The sequence below is a fragment of the Hippoglossus hippoglossus genome, chromosome 6, assembly GCF_009819705.1.
Source record: "Hippoglossus hippoglossus isolate fHipHip1 chromosome 6, fHipHip1.pri, whole genome shotgun sequence".
Lineage (NCBI taxonomy): Eukaryota > Metazoa > Chordata > Actinopteri > Pleuronectiformes > Pleuronectidae > Hippoglossus > Hippoglossus hippoglossus.
Genome location: NC_047156.1, coordinates 15,212,739 through 15,238,142, shown reverse-complemented (window position 1 = coordinate 15,238,142; position 25,404 = coordinate 15,212,739). Strand labels below are relative to the sequence as shown.

Here is a 25,404-nt window from a genome sequence, read left to right as displayed (position 1 = left end):
CCTAATCGTGTCATTTCTTGGTTTTTGTGTGTCTGGGGGAACAATACAACTTTCATATATAGTGGCTGCAGGTCAACAGGGGCCTATAACAACAATGTTGAGTGGAAGAGTGTGAGCGAGCTACACCGATCATTACGGTACAGGTCAGCAGCACAGGGTCGTCCCTGCCACCCAGCGGTTGCGGCCGGTACTTGCTGCAGTGACAGCTGGACAGCGGTGGTGGGACACCTGCACCGACACACGGTGAGTTCAAGGCTCCACAAACTTCTCTCAACTCACAGAAATATAATAATGGGACTTAGTCCGAACTGCGAAGACACAACCGGGCTTGTGTTCACTCCGTGTTCAGTGTGAGGTCGTGTAACCAGCGGCTGTTTGAGTCGTCCTTCTCCGTTAATATCAAATACGCTCGTTATGTCCAGGGCAGCTTCATGTCGTCGTATCAACACGTTTGAGTCATGGTGGGAAACTGTGGCGCGTTTGTGGGAAACGTTTCAAAACCGCTTTCTGTCTTAACGTGTTCGAGAGCAACATGTCCCATTGAGGGTGGTGTTATTTATCCTTGACAGTTTAGTTGCCCGCGACATGTTGTAAAGCCGCTGTCCTCGTGTCCCTGCTGATGAATAGTGTGTAGCTGAGGTGTGTTTGAGTTTATTTGACCTTTGCGTGGCTGCTGGTTTGATTGGAGTCTGGTCAGACACACAAAATCCTTAACGTGTAATGTTTACACAAGACTAGCACCAGGACAACCCGCATATCTTTACGTTCCAGGGACGTCCTGAAGGCTCCACGAGTCACCAGCGGGATGCTTCACTAGACCTTATCAGAACATCCTTTATTTGAGGTGTTATGCCTTGAAACAGAGATAGGGAGGGGGGGTGGGGGGGCTGTTCATTTAATACTGAGGCACAGTTCAGTTTGTACTTTATCCCACTATTCTGCAAAGACATCTGTTAAGATAATGATCAAAATAATACTTTACATTGTATAACATTTTTAACAATACTCCAAAACATGTTACATAGACAGATAGAAAGATAGATCGATAGATTTGTACTTTATTGATCCCAAACTGGGAAGTTACTGTGTTACAGCAGCAAGTCAAGGGCATTGCACATAGAGCGAAGTAGCAGTAAAACAGATACGAAGAATTCAAATACCTCAAAATAGAATGTTCTAAACAAAATGTACTAAAAACTGTACGTACTCCCGAACTAAATGATACACAATAAAGTACTAGAATACACAGTAAAGTACTAAATGTAATAGAACCACGAATAAGCCTATAAACAAGAGACTAAATACAAGAGGTGACAGAATAGGAGACGTGTGCAGTAGTTGTTTGCATTTAAAGACAATGTAATGATGTCGGTAGGAGTATGACAAAAATAAAATATGAATTTAAGATGTGGATATTCCCAGTTATTGCAGGAGTAAGCAGGGAGTTTTGGTGTGGGCAGAAACTATATGGCTCAGGGTCTGCTAAAAACATAGAGATGTAAATCACTAGAGATATAAAATACATATCAGTGATAACACATTAAGAGCAGTTGTGAAGAGGTGGGTTTTTAATTTTGTTTTGACAGTTGACAGGTCTTATTTGTTTAGGGAGAGCATTTCAGAAGGAGGGGTCAGTAAATGGAGAAGGCTCAGTCGCCCCAGGTCCGATGCATTGATTTTGAAACTCTGTTTGAATGAAACCATTTCTGATTTAGGCTGATATGTTCCTGGGAAGCAACAGAAATGTCATCTAACCCGAGGACTGATTGTGTATGACGTGTGCATTTGTCACAAATCAGTGTTTTATGAGTGCCATGGCTCCTGAGAGCAGCGTTTGTGTGTAATTGTTGTTAATCCTGACAATGCAAACTACTGCAAACGTTAATTTGCATCTCCTCGCTCCCGCAGCCATCCACCCTCCCCTTCAAGTACACAGTAACTCCTCTCACATGACCCCATCCTGTTCTTTTACCCTTACACATCCTGGTGCACAGTCACAGACCCTTCTGGCTGAGAAGCGTTTATCTTATATCTTCCTCATCTGAATAAACAGTGAAGACGACCGACTCGACCGCCTGAAGACAAGTGTCTGAGTCAAAACTGGTGTGCCTTGCAAATGTTGACATTTTATATATATATATAAATATGTTAATTTCCATCATATTTGTTTCTTCAAACCACAATCAAATCTCATAGAGTGCAGAACTGGTTGCAGCAGCTGTAGATATTGTGCACAGTCACAGCTTAGTTTGTTCGTCACCTGGTGTTTGACAAGGGAGGACCTGTAGGGCCAGTTTCTCACAATAATTAAGAACACTACGAGAGAAGAGCTCAACTGTCAATAAATTCACTGTGGTTTATCAGGAAATAATTATGCTTCAAACAGACAAATTCAAATGTTAAATACTGACTATAGGGCAAAGTTATTTTCATTTTCTGCACCAAGGAGGTTATGTTTTCATTTGTGTTTGTTTGTCTGTTAGTTTGCAGCATTGCACAAAAACTACGGGACAGTTTACCATGAAACTTGGTGTAAGGATATTTTATGGGTCAGGAAGAACCCATTCAGTTTTGGGGTGAATCTGGATAATCTTTTCTTATACGTTTACACTGATTTCCCAGGGGATCATCAATTGGATCTTGATGAAAAAAAAATCCTGCATATATATGAATCATATCTATCTATCTATATTCATGTACCACCTCAGTACCTGAAAATAGTATTTTGTTGTCGATGTAGACTGATGGACAGATATAAACCAACTCCTCATCCAATCCATGTTCCTCTGTCCAGTCATGTCTAAGTGGCTGAATGATGGCGAGGTGCTGGTGGGCCAGGGCAGTGGCGAGGCTGTGCCAGTGAGCCCCAGACCACGGGGCTTTACTGTTGGGAGCCCCAGGCATAGTTTGGGAAGCAGCCCACTGGCGTCACCCAGAGCGGCAGCAGCAGGAAGTCCGCAGACAGAGACCATGGGCAAGGCCAAGGAGCTGTTTCTGCTCTGTGACAAAGAGGGGAAAGGCTTCATCACAAAGAGGGACATGCAGGTGAGCGTCGAGTGTCACAGGATGAAAACCTTGAGGCTGATTATAGAGACTTCAACTTCCATCTTCTTCTGATCAGAGGCTACAGAGAGAGCTGCCGCTGTCTCCTGAACAGCTGGAGACGGTGTTTGAGAGTCTGGACCGAGAGAGCAATGGATTCCTCACTCCTGTTGAGTTCAACACTGGACTTGGTGAGTGTTGTACTTTGGAGTGATTTGATCCCACCGTTCACTGTGACATACGGACAAAAACGTTTCTCCTACAGTATTAATGAATTCTTCTGTGCTATTCCTCACTCTGTGGTTCAGGTGAGTTGGTGGGACATGAGGACACGACTGAGTTGAGTCCAGGCGAAGCGAAGGAGGATACGGACCAGGTGGACTGGTCCCAGGATGCCACTGCAATCAGATTTGTAAACATACTGATGGAGCTGGGTGCTGACAAACTTTTTAAAGAGTAAGATGAAACCACTGTTTTATCACAGGGTGACCATATCTTTCACCAAACCACAGACACTAGTTTATATACTACTTATAATTATATTTTTTCCCAATTAACACTCTGTCTGTCACATATGTGTTGGTGGGATATGTTGGTCAACTTTTGAATGAATGTATCAATATAGAAAAGATATTACATGGATGAATAAACACTACAAGACGTACGGGACCACAACAATTAGACAATTAATCTATTAGTTGATGGACAGAAAGTAAATTGGCAACTGTTTTGATAATTTATCAATTACTTCCCCTATTTCTCTTTTAAAGCTTTTCAAATGCTAATATTTTCCTTATTCTACATATGTATAAGTTCTGGACTCATCAGATAAAACTATCATTGAAGGATTTAACTCCAGCTTTGAGGAATTGTAATGTACATATTTTACCACTTTTTTAAAACAATTTTATAGATTAAATGATTATTGATATTGAAGAAATTACTCAAAATATCAATCTACAATGAAAAAATGTTTTGATTGTATCCATAGTTGATTTTCATCATTGCAAGCGACTGTCAAAAACACAAAACTGAACATGTAAAATCATTGATACTTGTGTATATCCATAATCTCCTCATTTAAACAACTTGTAGATCAAGTATTTAGTTCCCAGTCTTACTTCGTACGTGCTCTGCAAACAGTTTGTCATAAAACTTTGAAACATTTATTTAAGGTAAGTGAAGTTTAAGGTCAGTGTCAGACTTTTAAGGTTGAATATCCTCAGTCTTTTAACTGCTTTGTGTTGTTGTTTTGTTGTGTGTCAGTCAGCAGGAGCTGTGTTCTATGTGGTGTGAGCTCCAGAGAGAAAGACCAGAGCTGCTCAGTGTCCTGGAGAGTGTCTTGGTCCACACAGTGTCCCATTTACAGGACTCCATCAGAGAGAGGGACAGTCTGGAACAAGCTCTGCGCAGGTCCACACTTCATTACCTCTGTCTGCCTCTGCACGTTGAACACAACATCAACTCTGCCAAATGTAACTGTTGACTTGATTTTGTTTTCCTGGTTTAGACGCGAGAGCGAACACGATCAGGTTGTTCGGTCCATTTATGAAGACCTGGAAAGTCAACTCAGAGAGGAGAGACGGAAACACCAGGCTCAGGTACAGAGTTTAAGGCGCTTTCATAACTTGGTTGTTTGATCTGGACCTTCTGACTTTTCAGTTTACTATGAACCAAAATATGTGAAAGGTGTGAAAGGTGCCTCTGATCTGGACCAGCGGACCATGGTTCAGTTCATTTGCAGTGTAAAAATACTTTTTGGGAAGTTTGTACTTGCAGACCAATTGCAGGAAGTTGAACCAGCATTAAACAGTAGAAGAAGAAAAAGAGAAGAAGCTTGCAGGATTGCTTCTAGTCTTTGCCTCTGACGCTATAACGTTTCAATGACAAGGAGATTCATCTGTTGCATTCGGACTCGTGTAGAGTACTATGCCTGAAGTTGGTGACTCTGCTTGTAACACCATAACGATAATACAGTGGCAATGAAATCCACAAAATGAAAAGATTGATTTATTTTCTTTATTCAAATGGAAAGACTAACATGCCAACGTCAGATGTACGCCCCTCCACAAACGAAACTGATGTCAAATGTCAAATGTAGTTAGACGCAGCTCATGTACATGATGATGACAGGATACATGTATGTCATACACATTTTTTTAGTCCACTCCCTTAATTACAATGTGAAACCAAAACTAACCATATCAAATGTACACAATGTAACAAAGACCTTTGTTCTGACCTTGGTCTGAACTTTCAGTTATGAAAACATCCTTAGTCCAAGATTTGTGCCATTTAATAAGAGTGATGTCATCACAGCATTTAATTAATTTATTGTGAAATCAAGGACGGCATTAGACTGATGCAAAGAGGGAAGCAACTTGAAGAGGAGCTGAAGATGCGAGAGCAGGAGCTGGAGAACACAATGACCAAACAGAAAGAGGTAAGCATCCAAATGTCTGTAATGTCTGATAACGCCATAGTTTGATGAGAGAATCACAGGACCTGTCTTTGTCCTCAGCTGGAGACCAGAGTCCAGCAGCTGAGCTGTGAGCAGGTGAACGTTAAGGAGCAGAACCAGCAGCTGCGGAGCCTCAACGTCCAGCTACAGGACCAGATGGAGAACGGCAGAGAGCAGCTGCAGGGCGCTCTGGGTCAGCTCAGCCTGCTGCAGCTCAGCGCTGCCCAGGAACAAGTGGCCAGACAGAGGTGAGAGGCACAGATAACTGCCTGAATGTCCAAAGTATAAGATCATGAAAACACTGTCGCTCTTGTAGCCTGGATATTGTTATTTCCTCCGCCAAGTAGGTTATGTTTTCACCCCTGTCTGTTTGTTCGTTGGGGCATTTTTTCAACAATTACCCCATTTTTCCAGGGAATAATTCGGGGATCTTGATGAACAAAATCTCTTCTTCATCAAATCTCCATTTCAAAAATGGTTCTTGAGAGAAAGAAAGTGCGTGACTGCTTTGCTGTAAAAATAAAAACAGCAATAAACACATGAGAGTCATATGACCTCCTTTTGAGTTCAAACTTGCTGCGGGGCAGTGAAAGTTTTTGGGGAGATTCGGGACCATGTCACTATAGATGATGTGAGATTAAATCAAATCCATGACTTTTCCAAGTGGAGGAAATAAGATCACTCCAAAGAATCTTTTTGACTCACTGGAAGATGATCTGATGATAAAGAAGAAATAATTAAGAAGGAAGGCGCAAGTCTTTTATTTTAACTAATAACAAATAGATCAAAAATAGTAGTCTTCCATCTCTTACTTTCTCTTACTCCTACTTTCTGAATTCCTCACTCTGTTGGTGGCACTCAGCCTAAAATAAAACAGCTCATAAACATATAGTTAAATATATTTTTAAAAGGTTGGTAAGTAAAAACCTAGAACAGCTGGGTGCTGTAATTTTATCATTCAAACAGAAGTCAAAAGAAGTCAATTTGCTGTCATATTCTGGTGTTTACGGCGGCAGGACATTGCCCATGGGTCTGTTACATGGCAGCACTTAGTTTATTGTTGTTTTTGGTCATATTTACGAGATTTGATTACAATATCCCAAATACAGGAATTGTCTTTTGCTTGTTTCTCTGTAGAAATGTGGTGAAGGTGTCAAAGAACATTCAGAAAGAGAAGGACAGCCTGTTCAGACAACTGGAACTGTTGAAGTGAGTCCAACCTGCTGCTGTTCGATGTTTCAATGACGTTCTTAAAGAAATGTGTAAAGAAAATCAGCTCACGTTCTTCCAGTGTGTGTATTCCACATGTGGATCAGTCGGTGTGAGAATGTCTCTAACTGATTTCCTCTTTCTGATTCAGGGATATGAACAAACGGCTGCGAGATGAAAAAGACGCTCAACACTCTCAGAAGAGGGTTAGTCACAGACGCTCTGTTCTTCCTGCTCTGCCTCTAACTTACTACCTCAGTGAGGACCTTTGTACGCCGTGGACACATCAGGAGGTTTATCCGCCCTAAGCTAAGTCCTGGAAAGACTTCATGCTTTATGGACAATGATTATTTATATGGGCAGCTGTTATTGTTTGGTTATTAACTGAACTCGTGTTAAAGTCACTGACATCGTTTGGGAGTTGTTCATGTCAGCAATTTTGGTTATTTTTTGGTTTTTTTCTGTAGATGTTGGTTAGTGGAGTGAAGGATTTTTGCTGAAAAGACATTTGTTCTGTCCTGTGATGGACAGAGTGTAATATGTGTAAATGATCATTAATGATTCTGTACATTGCAATATTTATGCAGTTAACTAAAGTGGGTCGGTACCAAACCAATAAAGCCCTTTCATTTATCACACTTCTCACATTTATTAGCATGTTCCCTCTTATCCCGTTCACGTTCTTTGAGAAAATGAAGGTAGAACTTTTGCCAAAGCTGTTAATCACAGTAATTTCTGGATTCAAGCTTCCATTCAGGTTTCTGACCAAAGAGGCCGACAAAGGATACAAAACATTCATTCAAGAAACTCTTCTAATTTGGACCCTGTTCAGGCCTGGTGGTTACATCTGTCCTGAGCGATCCAATCACAAGGGGTCGGTGCTAAGTTCAGGTCTGAATGCACCCAAATACATCTTCAACACATCTTGAGATCTGATCACTTAGACCACCTTGGGAGTTGTTCTGTGGCGCATGGAGCCACATTCCTTTCTCTATGTTAAGGCAAACACGTCATGTGCCACATTTGAAGGACCACCTACTAACGTCTCTGACCCGCCACAGTTTAACATATTTAACGTAGATTTGTCTCCTGCCACTGACACAATATCAACACTGACCAACATATAGTTGTTGATACTTTTCTTAAATGGGTAAAATCATTCTTCACAGCCCCTCCTCATTCTCATCTCTTTCTACCTCTCTCTTCCTCACTCATGCCAACACACAGACGCACAAACACAGTGACATCACACACATCTGTAAACTCAGACTGGGTAAAAACAACATAATTTGGTCCTTGGGAGCAGAAGCGTTGTTTGTGTTTGTTTACATATAGATCAGGGTAGTGAGATCTGATCATAAGTGTTCACCCTAACTCTAACCCTAACCCTGAGACACCTTTTTATACCGGGTGCAAACAGAAAAACATAAAGGTGTCCACTTGTGATTGGATCTCTCAGTATGGATGCTAATACCAGGTCTGAACAGGGCCTATGACCCAATTAATTACTGTTGGTTTTCTATTTTTCAGTTGACAATTGATGATTATGATAAACTGCTTTGTAGCAGAAAAAATTACACTATAGGACTGAACCCTTTTTAAATGATAAGCCTGTGTGAAATAATTAGTAGAGTTGACACAAAGAACAGAGTGTTAATTCATGTTCTTCCTTTACTGACCATCGAACATGTTTCAGACTATAAGTATCTATAACAGTAGAAATCTTAATGCCACCTGTTTCTTCTGCCTCACTTTCCACAAAAAGAATCCAAATGTCAAAAAGATTTTGGAGAAGAAAGGCTCAATCATAGGTAACTACTTTCTGCAAGACAAGCCACTGAAAAGGTTTGTATGAGTACCTGCATCTGATTTTACATTCAGTAAAAGTCGTATTGCCTCAGGAAGACACTAACTCTGTGTATTTGTGGATCCTGAAGACAGCTGAGCTCTGATGAGTTGGAGCAGAACAAAGACACAGAGATGACAAATACATCCAAGAGACACCAGCCAACATGTAGAGTCAGGGGGGAAAATGTTGAACAGACTCAAACTCAGGTAGGGAAAATATTACATATGAAGATATACACATTTTATTCTTAAATAATCAATTTAATGACATAGTAGCAGGAGCAACAGAGGGTATGAGAAGATAATAATAGGCTTTTGTGGTCTGCACAGCACAAATAAGTGACCCAGATTTTCATATTTCTTACACAAAAAAAACCTTTTCTCTTAATGGCATTAAAAAAGTACATATGTTTGAATTAAATTGGTCTTTTACCCGGATTTTAGATCAAAATTGTCAGTCATCAGCGAATGTTCAAGGTGGTATTCTTGGGTAACTCAGTTGTGGGTAAAAGCTCCTTCATCCAGCACTACTGCACAGGAAGCTTCCTCAGTAACACGAGTTCTACTGTCGGTAAGAGTTTCACTTATTATGTCTTAACGATTAACTCACTCCTCAATGTGTCAGTGTGTCACTCCTCTGTTGTTTTGTAGGTTTGGATTTCCAGATGAAAACTTTAACTGTGGACTCCACCACCGTCACCCTGCAGCTGTGGGACACTGCGGGACAGGAGAGGTCAGATAAGACACAGCTTGTTCTCATGTTTACCAGCCATGTGTCCTTTTTTTGAATGCCTCTGTGTCAGTGACAGACAGTGGCCGTGCGTACTGTGATACTTCCATTTGCCCATCAGTCCCATTCTTTTGAACATGACATCTCTAAGACTCCTTGAGGGAATTTCTTCAAACTTGCTTCAAATGTTCAGTTAAACTCAAGGATGAGCTCATTAGATTTCAGTGGTCGAAGATCTCACTGAACTATTTGTTTTCCCTCATGTAAGTGTTATCTCAAGAACATCTTGAGAGAATCCTCTTAAATTTGGCACAAATGTTCACTCAGACTCACAGATTAACCAATTAGATTTGGACGGTCAAATGTCAAGGTCACCACGACCTCACACAGACTCTTGAACATGATATCTCAAGAACGTCTTAAGGGAATTTCTTCACATCTTGACCTGTCGTCACTTGGACTCAAAGAGAACCTTTGATTCCTTCTCCAGGTTTCGCAGCATCACTGAGCAGTACTACAGGAAGGCTGACGGTGTCCTCGCCATGTACGACGTAACTCACTCCCCCTCCTTCACAGCGGTGAGAGGATGGATGGACTCTGTGAAGGTGAACAGGCGGAGGTGTCACGGAGGGCTGGGTGCAAAAACACAAAAGATTTGAAAACATGTGCAAGTTATTCCCACCATATTACAACAGGAAGCTAAGTAAACACAGATGTCATTGAAGTTTTAAAGTGAAGTATTCATTTTAGTACTACTTTTCGTTCGGTTAGGTTATTTTTGTAGGTTTACCTCAGTTTTTAATTCTAATTAATGATAAAGATAATAAAGAAAGAGTTGTGTCACCTGTTCTCTGTCGCAGGAGAAGATGTGTGAAGGTGCAGTGTTAATGCTACTCGGGAACAAGCTGGATCTGGCAGACGCACACAGCAGACAGGTGACCACAAGGGAGGGGCAGAGGCTGGCAGAGGTGAGGTTTAATTGAATATTCAAACAACTTTCTTCAGTGATCTTCCTCATTATATTTTTTTAGATGAAACACATTTTTGTTTTTTACAGCAGCACCAAGCTTTGTTTTACGAGTGCAGTGCCAAGACCGGACATAACATGGAGGAGCTGATGACTCACCTGGCAAGGTAAGATATTTCTCTACTGTGCATTGTGTTATTACACTGAATGACTCATTTACCAACTAAAACAATGTAGTCCAATAACAATTATTCAGAGCCTCTGGTGATGTCTTCAAATAATGTGTGTGTTGCTGGAACAAACCTATTTTGGTCGATAAATTACATACATTACATTATATCTAGTCAACCATGATTGCTCAGAGCTGTAAACTGCAAATTCATTTCTCCTCTCAAACACTGTGGCTTCTGCTGTACAATGATTTTTATATTTTTAAATTTTAGGACATTGCTCGCCCAGCATGACCGACAGTGTGTAGATGCCCTTTTACTGAGCGAGGACACGTCTACAAAACGCTGCTGTACATAAACAGAGAAGAAAAGAAAAAAAAAAATGTGGTTCACACCATGGTTCAGTGCATGGTTACACTTCCTGTCCTGAGGTCACACATTTTTCTGTGAACAAGTTTACTGAGCAGTGTCTGTAAGGTTTGTTTATGTTGTGTATATAATCCCTCCGATTAAAGATTATTTTTTGATGAGTCCTCTGTTGTCTTTTTAAACACAATTACTTTTAAGTTGCATGTTTTAAGATGTATACTGATAACTTAAAATTATATATTATAAGGGAGGGTAACTTAAAACTTTTGCAATAGCATCTTTTATGGCACATCCGCCAAAATCATCAACAAATAACAATACGTCCAGAACTCAGCTCCCTGTCACCAGAGACCACATCACCCCCGTCCTTCAAAACCTACACTGGTTCCCCATTCAACAAAGAGTACAGTTTAAAATCCTCCTCATCCCATACAAAACCCTCCACAACCTCGCCCCCTCTTACCTCTCTGACCTCCTGCACAGACACAATCCCACCCATAACCTCAGATCCACCAACACCAGCCTCCTCACCCCTCTTACCCTGTCCAAGCACCGAACCTGGGGGGACAGGGCCTTCTCCATCGCTGCCCCCTCCCTCTGGAGATCTCCCCCCAACACCTCAGACATTCTCCCTCACTCACCTCCTTCAAAAATGGACTCAAAACTCACCTTTTTAAATCTGCTTTTAATCTGTGATTTTATTTATGTATTATAATTGTTTTTAATGTAAAATGACTGTATTTTAACTGCTATAATGTTACCTTATTGTTATTGTTTTTATTGTCACTATTTTGACCATGTTAAGTGCCTTTGAGTACCTCTTAAAAGCGCTTTACAAATAAAATGTATTATTATTATTATTATTATTTTTATATGCATGGGAAACCAGCTGGGGGCAGACATGTTCTCTGTAAGCTGCTGGCTGAGGGGCGAGCTGCCTGCTGTGCCAAAAGAGGACAGACGCTCCGGCGCTCGGGTCTGAGTGTCAACTGAAAACTTGCTCTGTTGCAGTTAACCTTCAGACAGCAGCACATTGACACTGGGGTTAGCAGGAGCTGGGAAGACGTTGCCCCAATAATCTACATCCTCCAGGGTCCACCAGCGCAAATCAGGTAGGAGTATTCTGGTCTCAGCAGAAAGGCAGAGCAGTTTTTTCCATGACACAATGAGTTAAAAATAACTGTGAATATGATCATCGGGAGATTTTGTTTTGCTGAAAGATCACATTCACGCATGGAGCGTTTTATCTTATGGCTAAAGAGGCTTATATTTAACATAGAATAGCATGTTTTTAATGTGGTTATTGTTGTATATCCATTGTGTTTTTACCCTTTTTGTTTTTAAAGAGGTGAGCCCTGATTTCTAGTCACTCATGATGCTCTGAGTCACATTTCTAAAAATAGAATGAGAAAGTTCAGTTGAGGTTTGGATAAAAACAGACTTTGACTAATTCATTAGGTAAATATTTAACAGTCAACAGTATATCACTGGGGTGTGAGAAGAGCAGGTTAAGTTACTGGGAAGGGGACATATATATCTGTCTGCTGGACGACACGTGACACAAGTTGTGAAGTATGTTTACCCCGCAACATATTTGATTTCATCAGGGAGTGAATTTTATTTTTGGTTGACTGTTTTCAAAAGCCGCACACATAAAACCTTAAAAAAGACATGTTGTCAGCTTGTACAGCTCATATTCACTGTAGTTATGTTTGAGCTCCTTCAGTAAATCACCGTCATCATCAACACAGGAACAAAACCAAACTCTGTGTGTGTGTGTGTGTGTGTGTGTGTGTGTGTGTGTGTGTGTGTGTGTGTGTGTGTGTGTGTGTGTGTGTGTGTGTGTGTGTGTGTGTGTGTGTGTGTGTGTGTGTGTGTGTGTGTGTGTCCAGCAATAACTCACCATCATGCAAGTGTAGTAATAGTAGGTTGTGTGATGAAGGGTAACGACCTGCTCTCTCTCTGTGCAATCTGATGTTCTCTAGTCATTTTTCATTTGCTGAGGTTTTCTGTTTGCCATCATACTGATATATATGAGTTTCTTTTTTTTCAGAATGGAAACGCGAGGTGACAAAAATCACACCTGTGGGACAATCTGCCTGAAATATCTACTGTTTCTATTCAATATTCTTTTCTGGGTAAGTTCCCAAAGAAGTGTTCACATTTTAACAGGATTCAAGACAGATACTGTGATGATTATTTACACCAGTTATAACTAGAATGTTACTCAGTCGAGCTCAAACCTCTGCTAAGGCCCAACAGTCCCCTTCAATCCAATCAAGCTGCACCAAATTGCACACACGCATGGAAATTAGTGTCCTAAACATACAAATTCCTGGATCTGCCCGTTGATCTCGAAAATTGTATGGATTCTTTATTGACTTATACCACATACTTCCTTCCCTCAGATTTCCTTGGAAATCGGTCTAATAGTTTTTGCCTTATCTTGCTTACAAACAAACGGCCAGGGGTTAAAACATAACCTTCTTAGCAGAGGTAATATTTAACATTTACTTAGAGCATGTGATTATTTCATTCTTTGCTTCATACTACATATATCAATGAAGATTTTAATTTTACTGAAACTACTGTATTCTCACTGTTAAGAAAGTCTTCCTCACACTTACTCTGTAAACATAAGCACATGTTGCTGTACGTTGTTCCTTCCAAAGTTTGCAAGAGATACTGTTGTGCCAAGATATATTGCAGTTTCTTCTTGACAGACAATTTAATGATAGTTTATTCACATCAAAACTTTAACTTTTTTTTTAACCTTCATTCTTTAGGACTGTATTGGTCACCTACTCATTTCCCATGATGCAAAGTATCCATTCAGATATGACGACTATTTATGTGCATCAGATTAAAAAAAAAAAACATTTCACTGCTGTCTCTTGAGGCGCACGGTGACAGAATAGGGCGTTGCCTACTTTGCATCACCATCACATTTTAGCAGCTAATTTAGAAGACTTAAAAAAATGCTGTGGCACATTCTTGACATTTCAAGCATCTGGCTTGCATTGAGTGGATAACAGTGCGTTCTTTCAGCTGGCAGGAGGAGCAGTGCTGGCAGTGGGAGTGTGGACGCTGGTGGAAAAGAGCGACTACATCAGTTTACTCAACTCCAGCTTTTATTCGGCCTCAGCATACATCCTGATAGCTGCCGGGGTCATCGTCATAGTGACCGGGATAATCGGATGCTGTGCCACTCTGAAGGAGATGAAGAGTCTTTTGGCTGTGGTGAGATGGATCAAAAATGTTTATTTCACCACACTCCACCAAAGTATTAACCCCATTTAATTAGAATCACACTCAGTAGAGCACATACCTCCGCCAAGGCCCAAAGAAATGTATCTGGATCCATCTGTTTATCAACATTCATTCCTAAATTGATTAGGTTCTTACCAGACCTCATCACTCCACCAAGTTTAGTGGATATCAGCTCAGTTGATTTTGTGTAGTCCAAATAAACCAACACACAGACACATGTGAACACATAATAGACGTATCTGGAATCAGAAACCAAGGGAAGACACTATAAGTTCCTGTTTATACACACACAACCTAGTCTGGGTCTACGTGTATTGAAAGTTAATCCCTGGTGACCTTTTGTCTCCTGATTATGTCAGACGGGCATGACCGTCAGAAATAACGGACAAAGTCACGCACAGTGTGTCTTTAAGAGTTTAGATTTAGAGAGCGGCTCATGCCAGAGGAATGAGGGGCATCACAAGCGGCTGCGTGGACTGAGGAGGGTGGGAGAGAGAGAGACGCACGCATGCAGAGAGAGGATATAATACTTAAAAGCTCCATAAACTCTGTGACCCTGTGTCTGTATCCATATTTACCACGACCTTTGTGATTACTAACTTCCTCTCCCACAGTGTATTCTCTGCATCATAGTTGTCATTTTGGTTTCTGGGTCGTGCACAAATAGTTTAAATCCCTAAGTGTCATATTTTAGCACAGAAATGTACTGAAACACCATCTGAGCATAGAAACACATCTATATTTTCCAGCTGAAGTTCATTTACCAATGTGTTTGTATGTATTTTCTGACTTTTTTTTCTCCAGTATCTGGTCTTGTTGCTGTGTATTTTCCTGCTGGAAGTCGTTGCTGGAGTGCTGGCCTACATAAACTACCAGGGGGTAAATGTTTCTACTTTGTGATTGTTCTTTTTCATTATTCTTGTTAGCGTCAGTTTGTTTTAGGAATAAATTACAAATCTGACCTTTCTGCTCTCATGTAGTCATTTTTCCTCTCTCCCTTTCCTTTCCGTTTTTTCTTCCACTCATGAAATGCTTCAGTCGTTGCACTCTTTGCTGGCAGATCTTCTTTGCATGCCTCTCTGTGCATGTTCTTCATTTGTACAGTTTTTTTTCCATCCTTCTCACACCTCTCTTTCTCCCCCTGTTTTCTGGCTCCAGTGTTTCCCTATCTGCTACCAGGTAATCCGCTGCCACCTGTTTCCATCTCATATCAAACTGTTTCCCTTTGACATCTTGATAAACGATGGTTCAGTGTCACTCTTTGCACATTTGTCAGTCGAGAAACAAAACTATTTATGTTGGTGAGTCAGTTTAAAGCATGCTCGTGGGGTCAGGGGGCCTTCACTCATATGCTGTGAGTTATATGTGGTGGGCACAGGTACAGTGGAATGTAACAGGGGAGGAAGGGAATTTGACGAGGGGCTTTTTTAAATGGACGGTGACCGATTGTTTTCCTGAGCCGACACTGAAGTGCATCTCCTCTCGCAGCTGGACGACGAGCTCAGACAGAACCTGAAGGTGACCATGCAGCAGAAATACCAGCAGCCGGGGGAGGAGAGCGTCACACAGGCGGTGGACAGGCTTCAGCAGGAGGTGCGGAAGTCGTCAGAAAATTTGAAATGACCTTCTGCACGTGGATGCAGTTTAATGTGACTCACCATTGTCTCATCTTTCTTTCTTTCCCTTATTCCTCCCTCTCCCTTTCAGTTTAAGTGCTGTGGCAGTAACAACTTCTCAGACTGGAGGGACAGCGCGTGGATCCGGGCTCCAGATAACAGGCAGCTGGTTCCTGATAGCTGCTGTAAAACTCCCAGTGACCTCTGCGGCCGAAGGGACCATCCCTCCAACATCTACAAAGTGGAGGTGGGTATAGAGCTGATCCTTTGGATAAAAGGTTGAATGAGCAAGATTTAAATGTTCTTTCCCCCTTTCTGTTTTCAGGGAGGCTGCATCATGAAACTAGAGGAATTCATCCTGAGTCAGCTGTATATTCTCGGGGCAGTGGGCATTGGCATTGCATTTCTTCAGGTAAAACCACAATGTCTGATATTAATCTGTTTAAACGTTCTGCAAAGTACTGAACTGTAGACAAATGTTGTTCCTGTGGTTTGTAACCAACAAGTTCCTCTTCTCTGTTCTCTTTCAGCTTGTGGGGATGATGTTCACTTGCTGCCTTTACAGAAATTTGAAAGAGGATCCATACTGAGTTCTTTAATATCACAACATGTTTCACATGACATTTTGATGCCTCACATTTTTTTTACACAGTTCTGGATGCTCAAGAGATTCAATATTCACTTTATTGTCATTCAGACCAAACACAAGGCAAGTGCAGAGCAGAACTAAACTACATTGCATCCAGCTCATGAATGTAATTCAGAATGCCAGGTTTTCCTAAGTGGGTATAAATGCTAGATCTAAAGTGACAATAATAATAATAATAAAATGAATCACTTCAAATTATGAAATGATGATTGTCAGAGTGCAAACAGTGGAGACACTGTAATGCTGCTGAACGCTCTGTTCCAATTCTCTTTCAACTCAAATGCATGATTTCGGCCCTTTTAGATGTATTTTAACACAATTTATATTTGGATTTATTTTTAGCTGAAACTTTATTATATTTTATTTTATTTTTATTTTTAAATATTTTATCTTGCAAACAGTGTTGGTGCTTTATTGTTTATCTTTTTTGTTTGATTGTTTTTTTAATGTATGTCAGTGATCAAACCAAAGTGATCATTTGATGAATACAAAAAATAACTGTTTGTTCGTTGGAATGCAAATAAAAATAGTAACCACTCATTTTTACCTTCGCTGAGGTTTTTGTTTTCACCTGTGTACGTTTGTGTGTCTGTTGGTTCAGGGAGGAACCCATTCAATTATTGGTGCAGGTCAGGATCAAGGGTAGGAACCTGAATTATTTTTTATTTATCTTTTATAGATAAGGCGTTTTTCAACTTTTTCAATGATTTCTTAGAGAATAATTCATGGATCTTGATGAAAACAAAATCAGAAATGTTTAGGGGACTAATATTTTTGAGTTTGTGTAATTTATTGCACATCCAAATAAAAATCTGGATCTAGTTAATTTAAATGTGGTTTCATAAGGGGACTGTTGGAACTTGATGGAGGTAGAGCTTGACTATCTATTTGTTTGTCAGCAGGATTGTGCAAAAATTACTTAACAGAATTTTGCCAAACTTAGTGGAGCAATGGGGAATAATTTTTGTAATAATTTTATGCAGAGTAAAAGACAGTTTCAGGATTATTATTATTTCTGTCTTTAACAATGTTAAAGGGTTACGGTTAACCCTAAGACAAATAAATCATCAAATATAGTTGTCTTACATTTCTGCTGTAATAACTAGCCATCATGGCTCCTCTTCTCCCTCTCCTTGGACTTTTATTTTGAAATCCCATGAGCGGATGTTGTTGTCAGCTGACAAGACTTCTTCCTCGTGTGTTTTAATAATTTCCTGCAGGACTCCACCGACATTTCTCTTCTTATTCATTCCAAAGAGACAGAAAAAATTTCATGTGGAGGGAAGATAAAGATCATCGACATGTCTGCCAAGCCAACGTGTCTGATCGTGGCCAGCTCCTCTCCTCAGGGTGAGTGTGTCTCCTCGTGTGTTGCACAATGAGGAAGAGAAACGAAACGGACACTGCCACATATCAATTGTTCTTCATGTGATCACTTGTTTACATGTGGCTGAACAGTCTGCAGCTGTTTATGTTTCCAGATGTGCAGTGATCCTCCTGATGCTGATGTGTTTGTTTGTTTGTTTGTTTGTTCAGGAGTCTCCGCCAAGTCCTTCCATCAGTGCTTCACTCTCTGCAGCTCAGTGTTTAACCTCCAGACTGCCACACCTGGGGTAGGACTCAGTTATAACTTTATTCAAACCAGTACAGAAAGTCACCAGATGTTAACTTCTGCAAAATCGAAGTGATCTCAGGGATGTGCATCTGTAGTGTTGGGGTTTATTAGATGTAATTAATGGGTGTATTTAATCATTTACTAATGTCTAATAGATCAGTCATTAGTCATTATTAAAGCAATGTTTGAGTTGCCATGTAAAGAAGCCACAATAGTTTTTCATTTTTGAATAACTAATCATACCATTAAAAAAAAAAAAAGATTCATGACATATAATTTATTACTATGTAAATGAGTATATTGAATTGTTATTCCTTGTTTGATATTTAATGGGCAATAAAAATAATTTACAAACAAAATAGCAATCTGTAATCAGTATCAAGCTCTCTGATTGGTTAGAGAGCTGCACTTGCTACATGCCCCAGCTGTCATAGCCCTTGTGCTTTGTTCATTTGCTTAGTTTTACCTGAGAGGAGTAAATGTAAAGGGAGATGTTCAATGTGTGAGCAAATCAAATAGATAGTAGGATAATAAATTCAAATGTAAAACAGAAATTAAATTGCCCCTTTAAAGGCCTGATTAAAATCTGTATTCTTAATTTAATTTGTGAATCCAGTTATTTATTCCTTTCTTTTTAGACTGCATTTTCAAATAGATTTTTATGTTCGTATTTTTAAATTATTTGATTACGTTATGGCTTTCTAAATGTACTTATTGATTGTTTTGCATATATTTTTTGTTAATAATTGTATTGTTTAATTTGTAAATTCTTCTTATGCGTCCTCTGTTGTACTGAGAGCTCAACAGGCTGGATTATCTAAATAATTGTCTCAGCTCTACACATCCACATGAATAAGTTACATACTGTATGTAAATGAGGATGGTTGCACACTAAGCTTATCTCTGTCATCACCGTTTACTGAGACATTTCCTGCTGGGTTTCTTGTAGTTTGAGCCAGTTTTACCAGGCAGGAAATCCTTAATCAGAAGAGTTACCAGTAAATGTACTTCTGATAGAATGATATTAAAATATGTCACCAGCACCAGTAGTTTTATTATGAAAGTGTTAAAAAATAATGGAGCTCAAAATATCAGTCTGACAGTTTTTCTTAAGCTGCCTTATTTTCAAGCACGCTTAGGGTCCAGTTTTATTGTCTTACTATAATAAGCTACTTCGCTTTAAATCCCTTTTTACTTTGAAAACTGAATAGCCTTTACATATATTAGAATAGTGCAGCCATGTTTGTAGTTCTGTTACAGAAACACTAATCTTATCTAAGACAAATAAAATATTTGCTTTAAACACTAGTTTCACCTCAAGTAAATATTTCATCATTTTAGACTTTAGACATGGACATCATCGCTCTTACTGACGTTTTCTTCTGACTTTCAGGGGAAGCCAATAGACTTTGTTGGAGTGGATGAAAGCACTGCCAGATGGGTGCAGGATTTCAACGTGAAACCTTATGCAACACCGGCTAAACTTGAATCTATAGATGGTGAGAAGATTAATTTCATGGCCGCTTGTCTGTTTTCATTCCTGCTGCTGCTGTTGGTTGGTACTCAGCTCACTCCATGTCATCACGACCTTGTTGCAGGTGCCCGATACCAGGCGCTGCTCATCCCAGACTGCCCCGGGGCGCTGAACGACCTGGCACACAGCGGCTCCCTGCACCGCATCCTCACACACTTCATCTCTCAACAGAGTGAGTGTGAGGCTCAGCCAGGACTTAATCTGTGTGTTTGCTGCAGAGATGGTGGTTCAGATACTGGTTGTTGTTTTTGTGTGTGCAGAGCCTGTTTGTGCGGTGGGACAGGGAGTGTCGGCTCTGTGTTGTGCCACAGAGGGACAGAGGTGGATCTTCGACGGTTACAGTTTAACAGGGGTTCGTTTTCCATAAGTAAACATGAAGACTATACGCTCAAATATATATGTACATATGCCTCCAGTGTAATAATTAACAAAAACTGTGTTTATATTGAAGCCATCAGTGTTTGAACTGGTGCGGAGGCCGGACTTCGCCAACCTGCCCCTGATCGTTGAGGACTTTGTGAAAGACAGTGGAGGATCATACACAGGTGAACTGACCTGCAGAGCAAACACACTAAACTAACATGGTCAAATATTGAATCTGCATTTTTTAAAACTACACTAACACCCCCCCTCTTGTTTATTTATCTCTCTGTTTTCCAGCAAGTCAAGAAGACGCTGTGCATGTGGTCATAGACAGACACCTGATAACGGGTCAGAACTTGCAGTCCACCTCACTCGCTGTGCACAATCTGATCCTGCTCTGCGGCGCCAAGTAAAAACAGAAACACGTGGATCAGGAGCACAACAGCTTATTGTTTCACATTTATATTCAAGTCATTGAACAAACATTCATCTCAGACCAATACTGGAAGATGCTGAGTCAGAACAGATGTCTGGTCACACTGTAAATACAACTTCATCACTTGTCAATGCTGTCGTTATAAATCTATTAAAATTTGCACAATTAAACATTTTGATCTGAAGATTTAAAACAACAGAAAACTTTTTTTTGAGGAGCGGATGCTTATTGATGGTGGATGTTTAAAGCCTGACACAGGATGGTTAGTCACAGGTCTCTGAACAAAAATATACCCCTTCATTTAAATTCTGTACAGACTGATGGTCATGCTCCTTCTGCTGGATGGAGATGTGTTTTTGCACTGAACTGTACAAGTTGATTTCATTTATGCACCATCACAGATTAACAGGAATAAAACATACTGAAGTACCTATTGGCTGCTGCTTGTACCGTTTTAATAAACAAATCCATGTTTCATTCATAAAGGCAGAACCTGTCAACACTTTCATGACTGGTCGAGTATTGACTAAACCCTGTCAGCGGCTCATTTCAGGCTTCATTTCATTTTCCGTTGCTTGGGGGAAAAAAAGAAAAATAATACCGTCACCAGCAAGAGTGTTTCTGGTGCACCGTGTTCCAGAGAAAGAAAATCCTCGTGCTGATGATCCGACGTGCCTCACTCTTCACTCACAAGTTCAAACGCTCATAGGAGATCATAGAAGTAATCCAGTCCTTGTCCCAGTTCCCATAAGGAAATTCCAGTTCCCAGGTCAGAGGCTAAAGACATTCTCAGGTAGATTGACTGTGAAATAAATAAAGTAATGTTAACCTCCATATTTTACGGTAAACACAAGTTAAATTGTTGAGTCTTGACATAATGAAACTGAAGAGTTTTACCTTCAGTGTGGGATAGTAAACCACATGTTTAGCTGCATTGCTCCTGAAGTCAAAGAATGGAGACATACATTGTTAAACGATGCCAGTAGCAAAGATGTGCACATTCAAAGTTTCGTACTCTTATTACCTTCTGTAAGTGAAATAATGCTCTGCAGAATACTCATCCCACAGAAGCTTGGGCCTGTGTTCTCGCAAGAGCTCAATGAACCTGCGGAAAATCAAAGATAATTGTTGGTCCTCTGTTGCTGCCTCTGTTATTCATCTCAGGCCTTTTACCATGTGAATAATGTAGACGTCAAGTTTTTACTAGGAAGATCAAGGTTTAGAAAAAAAAGTCCAACAGTGTTTTACGAGTGCAAATTAGTGGAGAATTCTAAATTTTTAAGATTTGAACATGTTGATTGCTCGTATGTAAACTTATTCCAGCAGCAGTCTTGGTATTTTCTTACCTTCCTCCCAGGATGGGCTCTGTTCCCTGACTTCCAAAATCAAGTCCGTACATATTCAGTCCCAACAGGATCTTCTGCCTCCACTGAGTGTCGGGTGCGAGCTGGAGAACACAGTCTCTCACCCAGGCCAGCGGAGCGCTTGGCCCTGGCCTGTTGAAAAAAAGAAAAGCAGTTACTCAGTTACAGTCACATCTCCGTCTCTCCCTCATGAACACACGTCACATGTGCCTGTGCGCTCACCTGGCACCGCTGGAGTAGTCGTACGTCATGAGGCTGAATCCATCAACTACTGGAGCCAGCTGTTCAAACTCCTCCCTGCCGAACATACCTGGCTGCCCCTCACTGATCAGGACGGAACATTTAAAATGCAACGGTAAATCAGCGAGAAATGAACATTTATAATCAATGAAAATAAACTTCTTTCATTCACCTTGTCACTGCAGGAGGGATGACGAGGATGCAGTCCAATCTTTTAGCCTTCAAAGTCTCACAGATGTGTTTCACTAAATGCACCAGCTCCCTGCTCAGAGAAGAAACACGTTTAGTGTCATTAACCCTAACGCTTCCCCAGAGGTATTATTACTATTTTAGAATACTGTGCTGCTGTTAGAATAACTCACTTTCTTTTGTTGCCGCCCAGCTGGCTCCACAGCTCCAAGGTGAAGCCGTCAAAGCCTTCAGTCTGCGAGGACACAGCGTCATTAGATAAACTGCACAAACACTGCACACTGCGATATGAGAGTAAGAGACATGTAACACTTCTATCACCTTCGCAACATCCACCAGCTCACTGCCCAGCTCCTCTATCTCCTCCTCACTCCCCAGCACGCTCATGTAGTCCTGGTAAGACCAGCCGTCAAATAACAGCCGAGGCACTGACAACACAGAACATGGAGCGTTACAATGAGTTATTAAACCACACAGGCTGACCCACATGAACAGATGTGAGTTGTTTGGTTGGTTATTTACTGACCCATCCTGACTTTTTTGTTGGACTTGCGCACAGCTTTGACCCATCCTGCAAAGATGGAAAAAAAAATCCATTACTAAGTGCTCAAGACAAGAGGAGTGTTTACTATCTGTCAGGTCAGTGCTGTGGGCCGTCCACCTGAGTCGTGATCGTGGAGTCCCGTGACGTCAAAGGTCTCATGTCCTCGTCGGCGGAGCTGAAGCCACACCGGACACACCGAGGTCAGTTTGGGGCCGAACGTTTTGGCCACGTCATAACCGTGAGAATTCCACTGCAGGGTAGGAAAATACCACATGCAGTTCAGATACAAGACAAAGCTTCAAGGACGGGTGCACATCAACACAAGTCAGGTGTTAGATTTTCTACGGTTATTCCTCCTCCAACAACTCCAATGAAAGACGTGGTGATATTTGAGTAAGGGCTGGACGATATGGCCAAAAATATCATCAAGATAAAATATTTTATTTCTTTCTGTCTTAAATTTAAAGACAGATTTTTGCTCCTAAGTGAATGTTGTGGTTTTAAACTCTTCTTAATGAGCAGGAAATGACAAACACCTGATAAACAGCAAAACTTTATACAAATCGGAGGTAGATTAATGATGTGTTATACCTCCTCACTGGGCTTAAACAATGCATAAAGCAATATATTGATATATATTGGACTTTTGTTAAACTGGCCTCAAAATTGTATTGAGATAATTATTGTTTTTGTTTTATTGCACAGCCACAATTTGAGTTTCTTCCAAAGTAAAAGGCTGCAACTAATGATAACTTTCATTGTGGATTAATATATATACATATATAAATATAGTTCCATGATATTTTGTGGAGGGGTGGTACATGGCCCAAGGAAGAACTTATTACATTTTGGAGCCGATCTGAATAAATGGGCAGATTCACGTTCTTTGACATGATGAGATAGGGCGTTGGCCTTAGCAGAGTTATGAACTCTCAGAGCACCACTAGTTTGTTTTGTCATGTGGGCAGTCCACATCCCACACATTTAGAATTTAGCTACACACAAGACGAAGAAAGACACTTGTTCTAAACGCTGAAGAAGCTGAAATCAGCAAATATGAAATGATCAAAACAAAATCGATTTCTCGACTATTTTCAGCTCTATCAATGTTGCAATCTTTTTATTATAAATTCCAAGTCATATGATTAAATCATGAAGCTTTGCTAACTTTTAAATGCATTTTGCACAGAACGAGGACTGAGGATACTTTTCATGGCCACTTTTCATGGCCACCTTTCATGGCCACAAGTGAGGACTGTAACAAGACAGACTTTAATGTTGGCAGATGGATTTCAGACTTACAGGTGTGACATATCCCAGCACCGCTCCTGGAAATGTTCTCTTGATGAGAGCAACGTGTCTCTTCTCCTCCTTCACGATGTCTTTCCACTGCGGGTCCGACACAACCAGGCCTCTGTCCAGCACAGATAACTCAGATGCAGACGTCTGAACAGTGGGGTCGGAGAGAGGAGAGCACACAGAACAACTTTATTTACAAACATGTATTACAAGTAGGTGCTCAACACAGGAAATAATCAGCTAAAGCAACAGTGCAGTTAAATAAACAGACATATCGACAAACACATATTCGTTACGATAAATAAAAAAGGGCATACATAAAAAAAGATATATGACCCAAATATAAAGAACAGAAAAGAATAGAAAGGAGGGGGCTGGATTTGACATTTACCGTACAAAATCATTCGATTATAATGAAGTGTGTGTTATGATTCTCATCCTTAAAATATGTAATAACACTTAGTCAAGTGTCACATTAAGCTTAGACAATATATAACCTTTCAATCGAGTCCAGGAAGTATTTGAACGGATACAGTGGTAAAATAAGTGTGTCACAGGTTCAGGTGCACGGATGCAAAATTGAAATTGGTTTTCAATATCTCAGAATTTGGAAGAATACAGATTCGATGGATACGTCTTGATGCAGACTCTGTGAGAGGAGAGCACATGCAACACAGTGACAGGTGAGGAGGATAAAGGCCCCTCTACCTGCAGGTGGACACGGGGACATGAGCAGGATCTGATCTGACAGCTCACAGCCAGTGTGGAGCGGAGCAGCTGAAGTTACTCACCTCGGCCTCAGACTTGTGAGATTTGTGAGACCTGGCATCGGTCTTTGAGAGAGTGGCGGTGACCAGGCAGCAGCAGCAGGAGACGAGCTGCAGCAGCACTAACGTGGCTCTCATGTCTGATGGAGGCGGTGAAACGATCCCTCAGAGTAATCGGTGGGTTTTAGCTCAGCTCTGCAGGTTTGCAGCTTCCTCCCGGACGGACTGATCAGAAGGCAGCATGGTCTCTGGAATCACACAGAACCACGAGCCACACCGGCTCCACTCATCCCGACGGACCGAGTTAACACGAACTTATAATAAACGACTGGAGCCGGATTCACTGACAACTTAGTCCAACGTGTTTCTGGAGCCGAGCTGGGCGTCTTCCGCATTGGGGTCTTTTCAAAATAAACGTTGTGGAGCGAAGGAGACTTCCGGGAGGTGTTGTGGCAAAAAGTGATCGTCTGCAAGAAACTGATTGCCGTCCGCGGGAGCGCGCGCGCAGGCTGTTAAAGTTGTATCGCACCGTTTATACCTTTATATAAAGTCTACATACATAAATACATCTAAGTTTATTTCCAAGGTGATAACGAAGGTTTGTTTTTGTGAAACATTCATCAGAACCAAATGATCATTATTGAGGCCATAGAAGTTGAAGGGATAGTATACCCAAAAATGAAAATTCACTCATTATCCACTCACCACTAGGCCGATGGAGG

The 25,404-nt window shown here is 40.8% G+C and overlaps 4 protein-coding genes across 7 annotated transcripts; 3 read left to right on the top strand and 1 right to left on the bottom strand.

The window, feature by feature from the left end:
• The first annotated feature begins 170 nt into the window (after positions 1–170).
• Positions 171–10,965, top strand: cracr2b (calcium release activated channel regulator 2B). 2 transcript variants are annotated; one of them, XM_034587622.1, is made up of 18 exons: positions 171–243; positions 2,795–3,045; positions 3,122–3,233; positions 3,351–3,498; positions 4,309–4,455; positions 4,553–4,643; positions 5,390–5,485; positions 5,564–5,751; positions 6,641–6,712; positions 6,864–6,918; positions 8,478–8,557; positions 8,650–8,767; positions 9,005–9,131; positions 9,212–9,293; positions 9,781–9,895; positions 10,151–10,258; positions 10,351–10,424; positions 10,701–10,965. In XM_034587622.1, exons 2-18 carry the CDS (start codon positions 2,797–2,799, stop codon positions 10,783–10,785), a joined length of 1,947 nt encoding a protein of 648 aa, XP_034443513.1. In that variant the 5' UTR covers positions 171–243; positions 2,795–2,796; the 3' UTR covers positions 10,786–10,965. The 2 variants fall into 2 exon arrangements, with proteins under 2 accessions (XP_034443513.1, XP_034443512.1); XM_034587621.1 differs by having other exon boundaries at positions 10,348–10,424.
• Positions 10,966–11,737: 772 nt separating this feature from the next.
• On the top strand, positions 11,738–16,887 carry cd151 (CD151 molecule). 2 transcript variants are annotated; one of them, XM_034587628.1, is made up of 9 exons: positions 11,739–11,908; positions 12,850–12,934; positions 13,845–14,036; positions 14,871–14,945; positions 15,225–15,245; positions 15,555–15,659; positions 15,774–15,929; positions 16,008–16,094; positions 16,213–16,887. In XM_034587628.1, the coding sequence occupies exons 2-9, from the start codon at positions 12,851–12,853 to the stop codon at positions 16,270–16,272; spliced, it is 780 nt and encodes a 259-aa protein (XP_034443519.1). In that variant the 5' UTR covers positions 11,739–11,908; position 12,850; the 3' UTR covers positions 16,273–16,887. The 2 variants fall into 2 exon arrangements, with proteins under 2 accessions (XP_034443520.1, XP_034443519.1); XM_034587629.1 differs by lacking the exon at positions 15,225–15,245 and having other exon boundaries at positions 11,738–11,908.
• A 618-nt stretch (positions 16,888–17,505) lies between these two features.
• Positions 17,506–20,767, top strand: gatd1 (glutamine amidotransferase like class 1 domain containing 1). The gene is made up of 7 exons (XM_034587630.1): positions 17,506–17,681; positions 17,868–17,944; positions 19,340–19,445; positions 19,545–19,652; positions 19,741–19,832; positions 19,932–20,025; positions 20,141–20,767. Exons 1-7 carry the CDS (start codon positions 17,633–17,635, stop codon positions 20,254–20,256), a joined length of 642 nt encoding a protein of 213 aa, XP_034443521.1. The 5' UTR covers positions 17,506–17,632; the 3' UTR covers positions 20,257–20,767.
• On the bottom strand, positions 20,278–25,124 carry chid1 (chitinase domain containing 1). 2 transcript variants are annotated; one of them, XM_034587626.1, is made up of 12 exons: positions 24,707–25,124; positions 23,919–24,062; positions 22,734–22,866; positions 22,599–22,643; positions 22,394–22,500; positions 22,246–22,307; positions 22,056–22,145; positions 21,866–21,967; positions 21,626–21,775; positions 21,304–21,384; positions 21,177–21,219; positions 20,278–21,081 (listed from the first exon to the last, which is right to left on the bottom strand). In XM_034587626.1, the coding sequence occupies exons 1-12, from the start codon at positions 24,818–24,820 to the stop codon at positions 20,983–20,985; spliced, it is 1,170 nt and encodes a 389-aa protein (XP_034443517.1). In that variant the 5' UTR covers positions 24,821–25,124; the 3' UTR covers positions 20,278–20,982. The 2 variants fall into 2 exon arrangements, with proteins under 2 accessions (XP_034443517.1, XP_034443518.1); XM_034587627.1 differs by having other exon boundaries at positions 23,919–24,066; positions 24,707–25,123.
• Positions 25,125–25,404: the final 280 nt, after the last annotated feature.

Excerpts from the sequence above, each read along its gene's own strand:
- cracr2b (XM_034587621.1), top strand. The coding sequence starts at position 2,797 with ATGTCTAAGTGGCTGAATGATGGCGAGGTGCTGGTGGGCCAGGGCAGT. Across the intron at positions 5,486-5,563 it reads CAATGACCAAACAGAAAGAG|CTGGAGACCAGAGTCCAGCA; the intron begins GTAAGCATCCAA and ends CTTTGTCCTCAG. Across the intron at positions 6,713-6,863 it reads AGACAACTGGAACTGTTGAA|GGATATGAACAAACGGCTGC; the intron begins GTGAGTCCAACC and ends TTTCTGATTCAG.
- gatd1 (XM_034587630.1), top strand. The coding sequence starts at position 17,633 with ATGTCTGCCAAGCCAACGTGTCTGATCGTGGCCAGCTCCTCTCCTCAG. Across the intron at positions 17,682-17,867 it reads GGCCAGCTCCTCTCCTCAGG|GAGTCTCCGCCAAGTCCTTC; the intron begins GTGAGTGTGTCT and ends TTGTTTGTTCAG. Across the intron at positions 19,653-19,740 it reads ACACTTCATCTCTCAACAGA|AGCCTGTTTGTGCGGTGGGA; the intron begins GTGAGTGTGAGG and ends TTGTGTGTGCAG.
- cd151 (XM_034587628.1), top strand. The coding sequence starts at position 12,851 with ATGGAAACGCGAGGTGACAAAAATCACACCTGTGGGACAATCTGCCTG. Across the intron at positions 12,935-13,844 it reads TATTCAATATTCTTTTCTGG|CTGGCAGGAGGAGCAGTGCT; the intron begins GTAAGTTCCCAA and ends GCGTTCTTTCAG. Across the intron at positions 15,930-16,007 it reads CCAACATCTACAAAGTGGAG|GGAGGCTGCATCATGAAACT; the intron begins GTGGGTATAGAG and ends TTCTGTTTTCAG.
- chid1 (XM_034587626.1), bottom strand. The coding sequence starts at position 24,820 with ATGAGAGCCACGTTAGTGCTGCTGCAGCTCGTCTCCTGCTGCTGCTGC. Across the intron at positions 24,063-24,706 it reads CTCACAAGTCTGAGGCCGAG|ACGTCTGCATCTGAGTTATC; the intron begins GTGAGTAACTTC and ends CCCACTGTTCAG. Across the intron at positions 22,867-23,918 it reads TGCTGGGATATGTCACACCT|TGGAATTCTCACGGTTATGA; the intron begins GTAAGTCTGAAA and ends CCTACCCTGCAG.